This window comes from Pagrus major, chromosome 11 (genome assembly GCF_040436345.1).
Source record: "Pagrus major chromosome 11, Pma_NU_1.0".
Classification (NCBI taxonomy): Eukaryota; Metazoa; Chordata; class Actinopteri; order Spariformes; family Sparidae; genus Pagrus; species Pagrus major.
Genome location: NC_133225.1, coordinates 27,172,231 through 27,191,539, shown reverse-complemented (window position 1 = coordinate 27,191,539; position 19,309 = coordinate 27,172,231). Strand labels below are relative to the sequence as shown.

The 19,309-nt window shown below is 40.2% G+C and overlaps 1 protein-coding gene across 1 annotated transcript in view; it reads right to left on the bottom strand.

Annotated features, from left to right (window-relative positions):
• The window catches only part of LOC141004301 (uncharacterized), a 28,409-nt gene that overhangs the window by 6,059 nt on the left and 3,041 nt on the right, over positions 1-19,309 (bottom strand). Inside the window, exons 3-4 of the mRNA XM_073475732.1 lie at positions 17,343-18,174; positions 16,050-16,140 (exon numbers count right to left, since the gene is read on the bottom strand). Of these exons, the coding sequence (XP_073331833.1) occupies positions 16,050-16,140; positions 17,343-18,174 (923 nt within the window). The remainder of the gene's footprint in view (positions 1-16,049; positions 16,141-17,342; positions 18,175-19,309) is intronic.

Sequence of the window (19,309 nt, the reverse complement as noted above, 5' to 3'; positions counted from 1 at the left end):
AAAATTGCACTAAAACATACTGATATCATTTCACCATCAATTTTGTTAAGGAACAATTATTTATGTTGCATCACAGATAGGACACACTTTTTTTTTTAGCAAAAATCAAACAATCAAAGAATCCTAAAAAAGTATTCATAAATTGTCTGAAAAATGTCTCTTCTTCCTGTCATTCTGAAGATTGGAATCCATATTATTCACACACATCTGATTTAACTTGTGTTTGTGGTGGATACAATGTGTAAGACATGCTTTCAGCCACGGCTTAGGCAACACAAAGTAAATCAGGAAACCAATATAGGACTGTGCATCAGTGAGCTGGAAAGCTTTCTGAAGTCAATCATGTGTGGATATTCATGATTATCTCGATAATGAAAATCCAGTGTTTTTTATAGCGATCCATGCTAACATCTTTTATCGTCCCATCCCTATCTGAGACAGATTAGTACAGATTATTTAGATTAGTTGAAAGTTATTACAGTGGAAATTATTGAATCCACAACCAGGTAAAAAGTACAACTACATACAGAAGTTTAAGTTACAAAGTCATCAGCCAAGATTGTGTGATTGCACGTATGTGTTTGGTCACTGAAATGGCTTGCTGGATGACATCATAGCGTTGCGTTGCTGCAAAGGTTGAGCCAAGTTGAACTTTTTTGTCGGACGACTCTGCATTTTTTTCTGTGCTTGCACCCCTGCTGCGTCGCCAGACTGGCCTAATTAAAATGAATGAGATGGCTGCATTTTTTTAATTCAGTCTAAACATGGCCTTAGGTGTAAGTTACTGGCAAATTGTCTCTGTATCCAGTTACTAATAGTGATTCCACTTTTTGTACAAAACTGCAGCAGCCTATTCAACACCTAACTGATTTCTAAACAAAATAAGTTCTAGCATAAATTAATAAATAATATATATAACACAGGCAAATGTTTTCACCTGTATTTACTTACATACTGCTACAGCAGCTTTATTAAACTACCAAACTATATCAGCAAAAGAAATTCCAAGTCAGTAAATTTTGCACCTATTGTAGGTGGTCACAGCTTATGATTAAACATTAGGAGAGGAGAGGAGAGGAGAGGAGAGGAGAGGAGAGGAGAGGAGAGGAGAGGAGAGGAGAGGAGAGGAGAGGAGAGGAGAGGAGAGGAGAGGAGAGGAGAGGAGAGGAGAGGAGAGGAGAGGAGAGGATTTATGAGATATAGAGGGCAGTGGAAGTCAAACAAGTCAAAGCGCACTCTTGATGCTGACGTCTGGGCCATCTGGACCATCACACACACACAGACCCAAACACACACAGTAGTCTCTCAGTGGTTGTCTCTGTCTTCTCACCTCGACTGGAAAACAAACAACGCAGCATGAGAGAGAACGAGACAGAGCGAGTGAAACAATGTGTGAGAAAGAAGCAGAGGACGAAGCAAGGGAACCAAGCGAACAGAGGGTGATTTTAAGGTCACTTGAAAGATGTGGGGAGAGAGGGAGAGACAAGTAAAGAGGTCTCTAAAGTAATTACATATGTTAACTGTTAAAGTTATTAATCCACAACACAAGACTGTATCCCTCAAGTGTCGTTTGAAGCTGGTAATCCGTAATGAGAAATTATTTCTAGGTTTTCCAACTGTACGCAGTCAAACGATGCACCGATACTAACGAGCCTGGAGGAGCCAATTAAGGCTAGAAGTTGATGCAGGTAGACAAGTCATATAAATAATGCAATGACATGAAAGGTTATTCTGAGCATGGTAGGGGCTTAATCTTCAAAAACCGTCCTAGGCATAAACATGTAAAACTTTGTGTGCTTTCTGTGTGATGCATTAATATTTAATAAATAATTGATGTATTTACCATGTTGCAGAGCAAAGTCTCTCTGTATGTTACATTTCTAGAGAGCAGTCTTTAATTAGACATGACATAAGAGAAGTTCTTGGAGGGAACACTGTACTTTGCATCCATCCTGATCAAGATTTTTAGCAATATTTTGTTTTATTATCGTCTCTTGTGATGCAGTTTAGTTATCTACAGTATATGATTATGTATACATTCGAAATTCCTCTAATTTTGAACCAGAAATCCATGAGATCCTCTTCTGTGTGTTTGTTGGAGTTTACTTTGTTGTTGGTGACATTTTTACGGCTCTGTGTTTGAAGTTTTAGTAAAGTACATGTAAAGGTTAGTACATCCTGAATATCACTCTTCAAACATCGAGGCCAACTACCCACTCCTCTGAGACTTCTTCCCAGGAGGAGTTTAAAAGAGTAAATTTAAGAGCTCTCATAAAATGGAGATAAGTCCAAGTGATGCCTGACGAAAGGAAAATATCATGAATATTTTCTGACATGTTTTGTTCCTGGATTTTCCTCAAATTGGATTATTTCAGAATAAATCTTGGTTTTCAAGGAGTCAACTTTAGGTCAAGTGCATTCCTGAAGGTTTGGCTTGCGTGATAAGCTAGCTGTCCTGAGAACAGCTGCATGTGAGTCCCTCTGTGCTTGGCAAGGAAAAGAAGGAGATAATGCTAATGTGTGTGCACGCCGATGTACACACAAATAGATCCATACATCTGGGATAGCCACAGGCGTTCTGGCTCATATGGCTCATAAAATATAATGTGAGTGTGAAGATATTATGTCATCTTTCCAGCATCACTCATCAAATTACTGAAAGATAGAAAGAAGGAGAGAAAGCATATGAGGAATGAATGAGACAGAAATGGGGGAGAGAGAGGGAGAGACCGAGGATGCAACATCATGAGCCTAGCAGGCATGCACTACATGTTAACATTAGTAGGTCAGCCAGCACAGAAATAACTACGCTGTGTGTTTGTGTGTGTGGTAACCTCATACACTCATTACTCGCCAATCGTGGCGGATTCTCCATTCTACACAGTAACCAATCAGAACAGACTCCATACATCAACAGTTCAAATGTGGTCATGTGATCAGCTTTTACCAGCTGTGTATTCAGTTTCCACATGAGTGAATTTTCTTCTATATATAGCTCCACCTCTCTCTCTAAAATGTTGAGTGAGGACACGATAACTCTGTCTGAACCCTGGCAGCTTAAATATCAACTGTGCAGCAGAAAAGTTAGTTTTCATCCATTAATGGATTGTCATTTATGAAAAATGTTAGAACTATTAATTCCAAGGTTAGAACAGCAGAAGTGGAGTGTCAAGTCTCTGCAGCACAACAATTTGAGCATCAACATGTTGGTGTGTTAGTCATACATACAGTGCCACTATGTGGCAAAACACAGACACAGCAGCACCTGGACAACGTTCACTGAATATTCATTCTATCTCAACCATGTCTAATATAACGTAATATATTACGTGTAATATTTTTTGTTTCAAGGTTTATTGCTGACATTGAGAGAGAAAATGAAAAGGTATGTAAGGGCTTTAGCTTTTTCAAGAACGTCTATATGAGCTGTATTAATGTAAAAATGCCTACACATTCTGTGTAACACAGCAGTAATACACTACACAGCCTCTCTGGATCTAGACACAGTCAGATGACAGCTATGAATGACATAAATATCAATTACTAAAATCAATTTTGTTTAAAAAAAAAAAGTTTACTTGATTATTTAATAAAAAAACAGATTTACTGCCTCGCGATTGCTGGCATGCTGCGTTTCCCGAACTATGACACTTAATAATGGCCAGAAACTGTTCTGCAGGATATTATGAAGTCACTGAGAAGTTGACCTTTGACCTTTTTTAATATAAAATATCATAACTCCATCATTTTACCCTGTTAATCTTAGTCTTTAAACATAGTCTTTAAGAAAAGACAAGGTATTAGTACCTGTCTAATGATGATATTCCAGTTCCATAACAAAAGTATGACAAAGAATCAGAATCAGAAATTCTTTATTATCCCCAAGTGGAAATTGTTTAAATTAATAAAGAGGAGTTTGTTAAAATTGTTAAAATTAATTAAAACTCAATGAATTGACTTTGTACTTAAACTATTAACATAAGTAAAATAAATGTAATCAAACAAAAATCAAATAACAGTATTTGATACTTAAAGATTATTTATTTCTTAATTTCTTCTCTTTCATGAAATATTCCCTCCCCATCACTTTTAAACAGTGAAATACTGACAGCCAGACTAGAAAAGACAAAAAACTAAAAAACTAAACTGATAACATAAAATGAACAGCAAGTTAGCAAGTAATTTAAGTCATTCATTTCCTGTCAAGTCAAGTTATAAGTCATCTAAACAGTCACTTGAGTCGACTCAAGTTCAGGTCACAATGACTTGATTCCACATCTTCAGTCATTTTCAAAAGCCCGCAATTTGAACAGGTGCGACACACTACAAATTAAAGTTGAACTGGCCAACTATCATCGGCGACTTGGTGACAACGTAGATGGAAACGCTTGGCTGTTTTATGAATTTGTTGCATCCCCTAACGTTATCTGAACATAACATCAGCGTAGTGACACCTCAGAGTCATGGTCGGGGTCATAGATTCTAACTTGCCCAAACCTCAGAAAAAGGGACACTGAGTCAGACAGACTGGACAAACATATTCAACTGCTATATATATCTATACATATTCTATATACAACAACCCCTTCTAACCCTACACTCTTGGTAAAGAGAGGATGTATTCTTGTCATTTGAATACATGAGTCACAATTTGAATGTCGCCTTCAAATTGTGAATCTGTGAAAACAGTGTCCCTGCAATTACTTGAGGACAAATATAATCTTTAAGGAAACATTTTTTCCAGTCAATCATGACAAATCATCATTTCTACCTTTCATTTATACTACAGGCCGGCACTACACAGCAGTACAAATGGGACAAGGGCAACATTATTTAATCTGTTTGACTCACAACACAAAGAATCCTCCTGAACTACTCTCTAAACCATCCTGACAGGCTAAGGTCACGGGGTCACAAAGCTGTTTAATTTTCCCTCCTGAAAATCAATTATAAGACGAGAGTAACCTGAAGTGAACAGTTGACTGTCTTGTCTTGTGTGTGTGTGTGTGTGTGTGTGTGTGTGTGTGTGTGTGTGTGTGTGTGTGTGTGTGTGTGTGTGTGTGTGAGATTAGTCATCTGCTCAGAGGGATTAGCTGCTCTGGCTGTACTCAGGCATGACATGGGCTGAGCAATTTAATGTTAGCTTGCTAGCCTGTTAGGTTGACCTGGACAATAGACTGATGAAAAAAAACAAAAGCTGAAAAGTCTGACTGAACAGGAGGAGGTCACAAGGTGAACACATTTCTGTTCCTGTGGGAATACAAAATTATTTTGTTTAGCTATGAGGAAAAGCCTTCATCACAAACTACTACTACTACTACTAATTGCTCTGAACTTTCCTCAGCACCACCAGAGTTTTCTATCCTGCTTGCTCCTTTGTTCCAGACAGGTGATTTATTTTTCAGACAGAAGCCAGCCATGACATCCAGAGTTGACCCTCATAACCAGCCAAGTTGGGCTGACTGTGGCTGAGGTCTGGGACCTAATAGCTAAAGGTGTGCTGGCTCTTGCCTGGGCACGGCTCCTGGATTTGGCTAGGTTTTCTGGACACTGACTTGGATGGATTAGACTGAGAAAGTTAGCAGCACCCAATCTAGCTTTGGGCCAGTTCAGGTGACTACTGGCTTTTCCACTTTGACACAAACTGATACTAAACAATAAAAACACATTACAGCAGTTTCATTCAGTTTCTGTCACAACTATTGATATCAGACTGAGTAAGTACAGCCATCATTTTATGATTTCATGAAACTACTTGGGCTTTGTCACTTACTCTAGTAGGAAACCTTTTTTATGGCAGGAACCCTTCAAAGAAAACTTAAGTAAGCCACACATGTTGCTGTAAGTCTTGCAAGAAGTTTGGTTTTGTCTGGACTTAATGTGTTACTGAGTAAATTAGTGGAGTGTAGTGTCAAAGCTGTATGCCTGTAAAGGTTCAGAGTACTTGGTTAGCCACTACAGGGAAGCCACTACAGGGAATAGAGCTAAGCAGGCAGCTATCATTAATGTTAAAGCCATAACCTTTGGTCCTGGTCTAATTCTTCTTAATCATCAGCTCCTCTTGGTTTTAAGCCAGCCTCCGTGATTCCTAGCACCTCTGATACAGTTCTGGGGAACCACAAAAGTATCAGGGACTGGATCACAGTGTTTCAGAAGGATGTGACACCTTTTTTGTTCCAAGATGATTTGCAAGGCGCCTCTAACACGAATATATATGGGTGCCAACCTGTACTTTCCATAAGACAGGCTTTGGAAACAGGTTGATACTGGCTAAAGACCAGTGGTGGAAGAAGAACTCAGATCTTTACCTTCAGCAAAAGTACAAATACGTAATGTTAAATCTAGTCCATTACAAGTTAAAGACTTCCTTTGCTAAATCTACTTAAGCAAAAGTAAATAAGTATCATAAGCTAAACGTATGTAAAGTATCCAAAGTAAAATTACTTGTTTTGAAAATATCAACATGTAAAGGTGCATTTTACTGCTGTGGCTACAGTTTTAACATGGTTTTAACTACTTTATTTAAAGGCAGGTAGTTTAGTCCAGTGATTCCCAACCTATTGGTCGGGCAGCTCCAGAGAGTCACAAGATAAATCTGAGGAGTCGTCAAATGATTTATTGGAGAGGAATGACGTTCTGGTAAAGAAATCTGTTTTCATTTTTGGACCTTTCTCTGATCTTTCTTGTTTCTGTTAGATTTCTTAAAGCCTCACATATTATTTTAAATGAAACTATCTAAGAAGTTTAGAGGGGAAGTGGCTCTTTTGTACATGTAGAACTGCTTAAAGAGAATCACTGTCATACAGACGCTCACCTAGACACAGTAATGAATGTTTTTCTTTGAGGCCACAAGTCAAAATTGTTGGAAACAGCTGGTTTGGTCTTTGACCAAGATGATCATGTTTATTATGTAAAAGTTTTGATCTGAAAAGTAATTAGTAATCAAAGCCAAGTATAAAAATACAATATTCCAATTTTTACAATAGTACGTAAGGTGCTTTAGGTATGTACACATACAGACACTATATAAACACACACCTGGCCACCTGTCAAAGATTACTTCAAACAAATAAGGGGGAGCATATCAGGAAAGTAACTGCTGCTCTCTATGCTCTTTGCTGTAGCTATCTTTGGCTGAAGGCACTAGCTGCTGTTAGCTAGTTAGCTCAGTTAGCTTAGTTAGCTGTGCAGCTAGTGGCCCTGCTCACAGACTGGCTCGGAGCAACAAAGGAATGCTGGTGTTTACACCACCAGCAACGGAACCGCACTCAGCAGCCTCTGAGCAAACACGACCAGATCCGGACATAAGAACATAAGATCGAAGAAGGCCAGTTTGACAACAGGGCATACAGTGCTGAGGATTTACAGCGGCTCTGACCAGGACTCTGAGTCTGGGGATGAGGAGACACGGCAAATGAGGACAGGAGAGAGGTTAAGTGCCAGAGGAGCATTTAACCTCATCTTTGTTTGAGAAAGAGGGAAACTGGAATTTAGAAGGTGTATTTTTTGGGTAAATAAAGAAAATAATTGTGAGAATTTTTCCTTTCTTGACACTTCCTGGGTTCATTTTGTTTATTAGACTAAAGAAGCAACGACAGGTAGTGAAGTGTAGCCAACTTATTGTGGTAAAAAGTGGTATTACGAGACAGGTCAGGTTTAGGCTAGCTGATTAGCATGCTAACTTCAGTAGATCTCTCTGCAATACATTAAATCTTTGACACAATGTCAACTCTTTTGTTTCTTCACATTCTGTTGATAATTTTAGAATGTTTTTAACTAGGATTCTGCACACACCTTACACATTGCATCTTCAAAAACAAACAAATTCTGCATGCAAAAATATAGAGCTGACAAAAAAATGCACCAAAGTGTACCTGACCTTCATACACCACAGGTAATGGCCTGCTGGTCATTCATTACTGACGTTGATTTATCCTCAGTTGCTCTAAGTTAACAGCAGGTGGGTCAAAAAATAAATTGTAATCAAAGTAAATGAGGATACATTACATTTATTGATGGTAAAGAGCTGCGATGGTCCATCTTCACATGTATCCCTCCTGCTGGCCCAGTAGGTGTCAGCCCTACTACAGACAGGACAATCCAAAGACCTACAAGTCCAATTCCTCACAACAAGTGTGAATCCTACAGAGCTGCGAGGACGTTCAACCTTTCGCTGAGGATCTCATGAAGTAACAGCAGTCCTACATTGCTGTGTTAGTCCTCGTGCAGAAACATAGCTCTGGGCTCAATACTCCTACAGCTGCTTGAGAAGTTCTCTTCTTCCACTCCTCTCCTCTCATACCCTGTCTGTTGATTAATTTGTCAGCCGTGACCTCTCCTCCCAGTTACACCACAGTGCCAGCTGGAAGGCTGCACAGATGAATGGATCGGTGGAATGATGCAGCATGGAGTTTTCTCAAAAAATCCAATAAAATAACCCAGAAAATCTAGATAACAAGGACCTCGTGCTCATGCACTCGCTCACAGACTTGATCTCTCCCCTTCCTTCGGTGTCTGTGTGCGCCTCTCTCATTTTTTCTCTCTTTTCTCCTCTTTGTCCATCCGAAAATAGCTCCACCTCTGTAAAGTCTATTAGCAGCCTAAGGTAAGCCTCTTAGGAGAGGGGAGACTCTTGCTCTCTTGGAGCACAGGAGGCCAGTGACACTCAGTAAGTCCAAACAACAATCACACACGGTTAAAACCAGGGTAGGATTTAAGACTGGATATATCAGCGAGGGAAAGAGGATTGGGAAAGATAGAGGGGAGAATACTGATGGAAAGTAAAATCCACAAACTGTATGTTGACGACAATCTCCACAGGCAGAGATACTTCTGAACGTGTTCGGTAGATGTGCTCAACATCTGAGTATTCATTATTAGAAGGATTTATTAAACACATCCATGAATACTTTGCTGTAATCTTTGATTTTGATATTTAAATCATGATTAGAGGTGCAACCGATCAGATTGGCCTGCACTTCCTGGTTGAATCCATCTATCTATTTAAAATCTATGTTCTAATTATTGTATAGTCGGCAATTTCCAGTGCAGTCCAACTTTTTTATATGTTTTTCTGTTTACCAACAATGCACATAGTAAAATAGTCCAACAGGGTCAGAGAGGAAGATGGGAAGAAGAAATGAATCAAGGAGGATCAGAGGGGATGTACTCAAACATCCTCTAGCAGTAATCTAGCAGTATTGAGCTCAGGGGACACCCTCTGTTTTTTAATCCATTATCTTGATGAGATAAACAAGATTAACCAGATAAATGTGAGATGGAATCCCTGCAGTCTGTTCTGCCGACAGACTACAGACTTATTTGTGTGTGTGAATGTGTTTGTGTTTATGTCTCAGTCCTTGATCATTCAACAGATCCCTTTGACTTAAAAGGCCAAGCAGCTTCTTTCTAAGACTTCCTCATCGTATTGTGATCAGGTCGTGTTTGAGAATCTGGGGGAGAGACTTTACAGTGAGTGTGAGTTTGAGTCTCTGTCCAGTCTCAGACTCACAATCCCTGTGTTTGCCAGCATGGCAGAAGGTCATGCACATAATGGCTGAAGGTGGCAGGGCAAGGTTACAGAGGGGGTCAAAGTGTTCACCCTTCAAACAGATAATGTAGTGCAAACACCTGAGTCCAAGACAAGTCCACAGATAAGCACAATCAAGACTGAGTCACAAATTAGATTGAGTATGAACTAGTGCTGTCACGATCTCAGACTTTGACTATTCGATTATCATGGCCTAAAGAATTTACAATAACAATGTTATTGCAATATCTATGGCAATTTTTTTTTTAAAAATGTTTGGACACATTCATCATTAACTTTATTTATTGTGTGTTTTCTCTCTTTTTTTGGCCAATGAATTACACTCAAAATACAAGTGTAGGGAGGTGGAGAGAGAGTTTGTATAGTCTGTATTCAGTAACTGTACAAAAGCATCCAAAAAGAACATTCACACTAAAAGACTTTGAATCCAATGTTGAATGTTTTATGCCAGGTGGAAACCAGAGTTAAGGTGCAAAACTGCTATCTTCTACCTTCTAAGTTTTACACAGTATTAATATTTCATTTTTAAATATCACAATCAACATCAATATTAATATAATGTGATACCCCTAGTATGTATCAAGTAGGCAATTTATCAATATATCTTTATTGTGATATGAAACTATATTGTCTTGGATTTTAGATCTGTATCTCAGTGTCTGCTGATATGACATAAGTACAAAAGGGTTGTGAAACCTGGTATTTAATGGGCCCCCAGGGCTACATTAGTATTGATAAGCTCCAAAGTTAAAGGCTCTTTTATCAGTACCTTTTATCATTATGTGTAATTTGTTATCACATTGTTGTAGCCTTGCTATAAACACACACACACAGAATTAAGTCAGCAGAGCAGAGAGGCTGTGTTGAAGACGGTGAAAGGAACCAGGTGAAGATAACTCAAAGGTTACTTGAGTTGACAACTACACTCATTACTGTAAGTGCAATAAAAACCTTTGCCAGCAAAAAGCGAATCGTTACAGAAACGCCACCAGAACACTAAAACAAAAGCTGTCTGTATGTAGCCAAACTGTCAAAAAAAATTGGGCAAATTTTTGTAAACTCTTGCTGGTACAGGCAGGAAATCACATGGCCATAGGGAGGAGGACTGATACCGACTGCTGTTCACTCAGTATTTTGATGTCAGGAATATTATTTATTTTATTGACATTTAAGGTTTGTTTCCACTGAAATATTATTGAGTTTATTGTAATTTTGCTGTTGTAAACATTATTGTTGTTGTTCTACAGACAATAATTTCAAACATTCAACTGTAATCCTGTAGTATTTTTTTAAACAATATATTTTTTAAAAAGCAATTATTTCGTAGTGAAAAAGAACCAATTAGAGTTTTGATAAGGAACCGAACCGTTAAGGAGTATCAATGACAGTAGTAGTATTGATAAAATCCTGACGATATCCAGTATAGTGACACAAGAATCTCCTGACCAACTACTGCTTTTGAACGTGCAGGATCAGGTGGTGTGTGTGTGTGTGTGTGTGTGTGTGTGTGTGTGTGTGTGTGTGTGTGTGTGTGTGTGTGTGTGTGGTGGAAAGTCACAGAAACAAGGTAAATCTAATGACTAACAGCAAAGATCTGTACCATCTGTCTCTCACACGCACTTAAATTATTAGTTCATTTAATGTATTTAGTTGTTGCTTCAAAGTAAATGGTAAAATAACCACACATATTTAGAACTTTTATCCAAAGCATTGTACAATCTGCCTCTCATTCACCCATTCACACACTATCACAGCAAGCTACTGTGCGAGGTGTATGACCTTGCATGTTTAGTGTCTTGAGGAGGATCAGTGGAAGACCTGCTCCACCTCCTGAGCCACACCTGTCTCTTTGTAATGCTGTCAAATAGCATCTTAAACATCCTCCCCACATGCCTGTCCACTGTCAGAGTTATGGAGGATGCTTCCAACAATTTGTTTCAGTAGAGTTCTAGATACTCAAACCAATGTGATTGGCACCTTGAATCTGTTCTGGCAGTAAGTAAGTAACTTTTCTATCAAGCTCTCTATTTCACATAACTACTTCTGCCACTTTTTTGTGCGTACAAACTCCTACAGTGCAATGCCATGAATGTATCTGAGGAGAGAAAGTGTGCTCTGTTATCCTTATTTGAACGATTACCACACGTTCCCCGTCTCTAAGACAGCAGGCTCACCACACTGCTGTCAAGAATTACCATTTGGAACACTTTTGCCAAATCACAAGAACAAGTTTTGTTCCAAGCATACGCTGGCATTCACACCTATTTGCAGTTCTGTTCTACTGAAAGCACCTCTATCAATTAAACCTGCAGCTCATGTTGGTTCTGATGCTTTTAAAAGGTGCAGTTTGTAAAATTCACCTGAAACTAAAAATGTTTCTGTTTTCGTTAACTTAGAATATGCCTCTTATATCTATAGAGGGACCAGGTCTTCTTCCACAGAGTCTGCCATGTTGCACTGCCATGTTTCTACAGTAGCCCAAACAAAACTTAACACTGGCTCTAGAGGTGGCATTTAGTTTTTGTCGCATTTTTAGCAGAGACCGTAGTGAAGTCGGTGAGATGAGGGGTATTTTGTTGGTTACAATCTGCAGCCTCATATGTGTTCAATTTTGCCTGCCGAGTATTCTCTCCTGCCTTGAGACCAGTCAGTCAGTTAGTCATTCAGTGAATCAGTCAGACATCATACACAGCCAGCCAGCCAGCCAGAGAGCTAGTCTTTTGAAGTGTGTGTCCTATCAACCCAGTTTCCTGTCTCTCAGGGTGTCACATGTTTAGCAGACCAACAGCTGAGCAGCGGCTCAGTAGTCGCTGGACTAGAGCACATACTGTTCTGTAAGATATCACCCTCTAGCCTGTTCATCCACAAAGTATAGCACCCCATCTGTGCAATCAGCAACCTGTCACCAATTTGATACAGCTAATTGTGAGCAGGTGCAGGTAGTTTCACATTATTTACTGAGCCTGGAGTTTATCGTCAAATGCCTCAATTGGATGTGTTAAGTGCAACCCCTCTTAAGGCAGGTCTCAGTCTCTCTTTTCCATTAAAATCCTGCTTTCTTAATAAAAGTTTATAATGAAAAAGATCACGCGAGGACATTCAAAGCTTAGCATCCAATTCATACACAATGAATGACTTCCATCATGAGGGACACTGACCACAAAGAAAATCTCTACACCCACATTATCACAACCTGATTACTCATGTCCTACTGTCTTGTCTACTCTAACCTGCTCCCCTCCTGTGTCTCACCTTGGTAGTGAGGATACAGATGCAGTCCATCATCTCCAGCTCGACTGGCAAACTTTCACCTAAACATCTTCCAGCGCCAACTTTCCCGTTCCACCACTCAGCCGCTTGTTGCTGTTGGTGACATATCTCTGCCGTCTGTCCGTCACTGTCTCCTCCTTCTTATCCTCTTCATTCATCCCTCAATCTCTCTCTCCTCCCTTTTCTCGCATCCTCTCCACCTGTCCTTTCATCAGAGCGACCAGAGAGGACTTCTCCGCTAAAATGCAGGCCGGCTCGGAAACATGGCAGCTGTCCCGGTGCACCTCCGCCTGCCCTCTTGTTTTCCAGCTGCTGTCTTCATTTTATGGCAGCTGGTAGCCACATTTTGACCTCAAAAAGTGCATGCTTTAGAATATGTATCCCCACACGCGCAGACCGCACTCAGCACACAGTAAAAAATGGACGGGCAAACGTGCAGAGACAGGCGCAGAAACGCACACACATGGATGCACAGGCAAACACTCACACAGACAGACGTGTATACACAGACTTAAGCACACACAAAAATACATATACTGCCACACACACACATACACACACCACTCTCTGCTGTTTTATCAGGTCAGTCTCTGTTTGGCAGGAGTGGGGGGTTAGACTGAGTGAACAGTAACAGCGGTATAGCAATGGATGCTCTACTTTTCAACTTTGACAGTGAACTGGAGAAGTTAAAGCTCCATACACAGCCTGAAGCTTCACTCAAGATATTGTGCTTTTTCTAAATACACAAAATCACTACAATTAACGCTGGGTTTGAAACAATACAATACTGTACGATACTCTATTCAAGACCAACTGAGCAGGGAGAGATCTCGTGGATAAAACACACACACACACACACACACACAGAATTTTACATTTGTTTCTGTTCCTGTCCTACTCTACTTCAGTCCGGCTCCACCCTCCTCTGGCCCTGCACTCATTGTTGGTTATCTCCTGATGCTCACTGCTGCCAACAGAAAGTCTGCACTGGGTTGTGCTAATAAACAATATTATTGGGTCTCGGTGTCTTCTACAGCCATTTAAAGGGACAGTTCACCCCAAAATCAAAAATACTAGAGATCAATGTCATAAATCAATCAATACTAAGCCAAATTGTTTTCCTGAACTCCGTTAATCCATTCATTAACAAAAACAACATCTACACAGTACAATACAGTAGGTAGCAGTACACACTTTGTTGTTTGCCAAGGAACACAGAGAAGAAATACAAGAGTTTTAACACAACAAATCTTATCAGACCTATGGAATATTACATCATCCATCTTGGTCACTACATTTTAGCCTTTCTTCACCCTCAGGTGTCCATAAACTACTGTATAGTTTAGGAACTTTTTTCTAAAACAAAGAACTGTGAAATTATTGGTTATCTTATCATATTGGCCCAAAGAAGCGGGTGGTTATTGGTTACTGATATTGGCAAAAAATATATAGACTCTAATATATAAATAATAGAGTACATATTTGCACCTGTAGCGATATTTATCAAACTAGATCAGGGGTGTCAAAACTTGTTTTCCTTTGGAGGGCCAAAACTAAAATTATAAATGGTGGACGAGAGGTCTGCACTCATGACGAGGCCTCGAGCGAGGCTGAGCTGTAATGTTAGCTAGCCTCTCGTCCAAATAGTACTAATCCCGTCCATTAGATGATAGACAGTAATGGATAATGAGCCATGCAAAAGCAGGAAATGTATCATTTCATGTCACTTACACGTGTGGCCAGACTTGCCTTGTATTTCTCTCAATTTATGACAAATGTTCCTACCTTTTCCCCCTATTAACCTGTTTCTGGCTCTGCAAAGCTGTCTAGTGTACTGCTGCACCTAGTCCTCCTCAGTAAGAGTCAGACCGAGAAATGGAGAGAGTTAAAGTTTTTAAGGAAAGTGGCATGCATTTTGTAAAAATCTGCTGTGTCCGTTTATCTGTCGATCACTGGGGCCGAACCAACATCAATCACCATCGAGAAGCTGACAAACAGAGGGCAATGGCATGTACAGACCCTCTAAGGGCCGGAGGCTAAAAATGAAGAAATTAATCTGAACTGATAAATATATGTTTATGCCAGAGATTCACACAAGTTCACACCAGAGGGGCAAATTATGCCTCATGTCTCGAGGTTGGCAAGTATGCTTGTCGCAAAGTTCCCTTATTTTGTCTGTTTAAAAATGATAACGGACAATTGTACATTTCAGGATAAAAGATGACTAGATAAACCACCCCAATGTACATTAATTATTGGATTGCTTCATTTGGAATACTTGAGCAGCACATGGGACGACAAATATTGCCTTGTGCACACACAGCACTGCATTTAAACAGTAAGTAAGTCAATATCAGAACAATTTCCAAGTTGTGGACTATCACCAGAAGATCAAAGCAACATTGTGTACAATTTCCACTTCAGCAGTATCAACAAGACAAAACCAGTTGCTCGAGCCCATCTGTGAGCTCATTCTGCTGACTCTACTGAACAATAAAATGTTACTGAACTGAATTGATTCTTTTTGTCATATTATGTAATACAATGTAAGCCGATGTTCAAACAGCCAGTCCGCATAAACAATCTGTCCATCTAATTCTGCTCTCTGCAGCCACCAGCAGCCTTTTCGATGGGTTCAAGAAGCGATGTTTTCACCAGTGAAAACATGTTTGCCCTTTATCAAAACTATTTCCATGTAGAGGAAGTGATGTGTTAGACATGAGGCAACACATCAACCCTCATTCTGTATTCATGTATTTCATTGTTTTAAAACCAGAATTTTTAGTCATTTGTCAAATGATTCTTTAACATGTTAACCCGCGCTCCTGATTTCTTCATAAGCTACATCCATAACTGCCACGACAGCCTCACACCAAATAAGCAACTGGTCACAGGCAGTGAAAACCATGAAAACTACTGCTAATTCTCCACCTAACTGTATAAACGTTGACAATGGGGTCCTTACACAATATATCAAAAAACCTGACAAGCTCTTCTAGACACAAGAACACGATGGAGGCTGTATTTTCATTAAAAATTATTTCTCTACAACTCAGGACAGAAATTATGACCTCACTTCTTTCCCAGAATGGTGCAGCCCTTAAGGCTGCCATCCAACAACTGAGATCACCCACCTTCCCATAGGAGGAAATATGAACTGTGCTTTTAACCGTGGAGAGATTTCCTGCAGGTTTCCTCAGGCATTGATAAAAAAAGAGAGAGGTCTTACCTTGTTGGGGGTCAGTGGGCCAATAGCTGACCTGGGGCTGAATGGACCATGGCTGGGGCTAGTGACTGTTTCTGGCCCGGGGCTGGTTGGACTAGAAAGAGAAATCAAGGAGAGAAGGCATCTGGAGGAGAGCTCTGAAAAGTGTCACCTTTCAGTCTGCACTACTACAACTGCTATACACAAATATTTTCCGCATGCAAAACATGGCATTTAATAGCCAACATCATTTTGTACTGACATGAGTTATCAGACATAATCATTGAAGATGTCATTACATGAAATGAATGCACATTTAATTCAAGTAAAGTTTTGAATAAGCCTATATCCAATTTAATTGTCCATGAGTCTGTCTGTCTTAAATACCAGTTACTGTGTCTTTTCTATTTCTTTCTTGAAACAGATTTTTGGCTTGAGCAGCATGGCTACAGCACAGAAGATGACCATATAAAAGGACAGGACCACTTGGAGTAACCCAAACATCAATAGGAAATGAATGAAAAGGCTATCATAGAACGTAGTACACTGTTCTTCCCACATTATCCTTATTCAAATATCAGTAAACTGTTTTGTAACTGTGTTAATACAGTGTATGATGAAATTGTGCCTTATGTCATACTTAGTTTGTTCCTTTGTCTACATCTTTGGTGTTATCTGCTCATTGCGGTAGTGTTTTGCACCAGACTTATTAGAGTAAATGTATTAGTTCAGTCTGTTAAAATGTAAGTTACATATCTGCCAACACTCCTGATTTATTCAGTAGTGTCAATATTTTATTCCCTTTTTTTTCCTGCTTTGGTACAGTTTGGTAATTTCTCATGTTAATCTCCCAATTTCATAGTGAATCAAATGGGTGTTCCTCTGTATCTGTGTCAGATAGCTGTTGTAGTACCTGGCAACCCAACCCAGAGGCAGAAGAGAGCATGCAAAAATGGCGCTGCCTACATGCATTACTCATCACTGCACTTGCTCAGGCCCTCTGCTCTTCTCAGTTTGCCGCTGAAAATGGATGAAACAGGACCCAACAAGACGAAATACGCTTCCAAATTTCACTCCGCTTCTGTTTTTGTGAGGTAAAGTGTAGACGTTGATTTTTGATCACTTTTTAGTGAATTTAAACTAGTTAAAAGTCATTTCACTTTGACATCCTTGTATCTTTTCTATTAATCTGTGGTGTAGAGTGAGGGAAGGCCATTTAATAGACACCCAGCTTAATGTTGGCCGGTATGCAGTTAATAATTGTCTGGTTTGCTACCCTCTTAACAGCTGAAATGTATTCTCATATGGTGGACATACCTCAGATGAGCCCCTTTAGTCAAAGCTCCTGGAGGAAATGTGGGGCTGCGGCTGTTGAAGGTAAATTTTCCATGGTTGGGGCTCGTTGGACTCATGCTGGGAGTTACTCTGCGCACACCTGGGTCCTTGCTGGTTGCATGAGCAGTGGAGATTGGGGTAGCATCTGTGACTTTGTTGAGACCTGGGCTGGTGGGTGTTAGTTTGTCTGGAGTGGTTGGCGACACAAAGCCTTGGATGGTGCTTGAGACGAGGGCTGACACAGTCACCAGGTTGAGGTCTGGAGAGACGGAGCTTTTCTGTAGATAGGCAGAGGTGATGGAACTTTCTGAAGAAAGAGAGTTGGTGGCAGTAAGTTGTGGCCTTGTCCCATTCAGTGATACTTCGGGAGGTGTTTTTGTGGAGCCACTGGGATTTTCTGCACCATTTACTGTCACTGTGGCAGCAGAGGGAGAAGAGGGCTTAGGGGTCTCTGATGTCAATGATTTAGAGGCTCCAGGCTGGACTGGAGGGAGAGGAGCACGGTACTTGACCTTGGCAGGCTGTGACTGAGGTGTAATGGACGGTGTTGTAGGGGAAGACGGCTTTGTTGTGGGTGTTCCAGATGGGATTGGAGGGGCATGGGACTTGATTGACTTGGGTCTGGGGGTCAGTGGTTTTGGCTGGGATGGTCCTTCAGAAGCTTGAGGGCTCACAGGACCAGACACTGGCTGTGGCTGGGCCAAAGGCTCTACTGGCAGGTTACAGGGAGCAGGGTGGGTCCATGGGCCGTCTGTCTGTACTAAAGAACCCTTGCTGTCTTGAAGGATGGTCAATTCATAGTACTCCTGAATGTCTGGAAGGAGAATGCAGTGATTAGAGACATGATGAATGACTGAAGGGCTCAGTGGATTAGTAAATTAGGTAATGACAAAAGGCATGGTTCATTCACAGCTCAGGACAAGAAGGCTCTACAGCAGGTGTTTAAAACCACCCAGAACATCACTGTGAGCAGCAGTGATATTAGTGAAGTGAGATGTCTGCAAAGAGACCAGAGGACACCAAAAGACCCTACCCACCCCAGCCACAATCTGTTCACCCTGCTTGTATCTGGAAAAAGATACAGAAGTATCTGCCGCCATACCACCAGACTACAGAGCAGCTTCATTCCTCAGGCTGTGAGACTCCTCAATTCATCTTACGAAATCCACTCTTTAAAATGGTTTGTTTGTTTTTATTGTTGTCTGTGATGTAGCATTAAAGGGCTCAAACTTCAACTTTGTTTTGCAACCCTGGTGTTGAAAATTTTTAGGAATAAATGAATCTTGTACCTGGAAGTGATGTTTTCTCCAAAAGATATACAGTAGAGCAGTAGAGCAGAGACGATGAGTTGATTAACTGATCAAAGTGAGAATCGTTTCATCTTTCCGTTTCATATTTCAGTCATTTTTAAAATGTATTTTTTAGGGTTTGGGACAGTTCATTGAACAAAATAAGACATCTGAAAAGATCACTTTGGGCTTTGGAAAACTGTTACAGACATTTTTCACTATTTTTTACATTTTATAAACTGAACAAATTGATCAATGAAGTGGTTAATGATAAGAATAATAATCAGATTTATCTTTGATGACAATAATCATCGGTTGCAGCCCTAGTAAGCCGTCAGATGTCATTTTTTAATTACTCCTGAGATGGTGAGGTATGTTTGTAGAGAAATCAAACAAACACAGCTAATACTGTGTTGACCTCTAGTGGCAGAATAAGGGTACTGTCACCTAAACAGTAGGTCTTTCAGGGTTCATTCCACTGTCAGAGCGTTTTCAAAGTGACCGTTATGATTAGGCTTCACTTCCTTCTCTCCACATACAGAACTGACAGACAATCCTACACTAAATCATACACATGGTTGCGAGGTCGGGCTGCCAAGAGAAGTTAGGGGGTCATAAAAGAAAAACCAGATAAAGTATATGGGAAGCATACACAGGGAT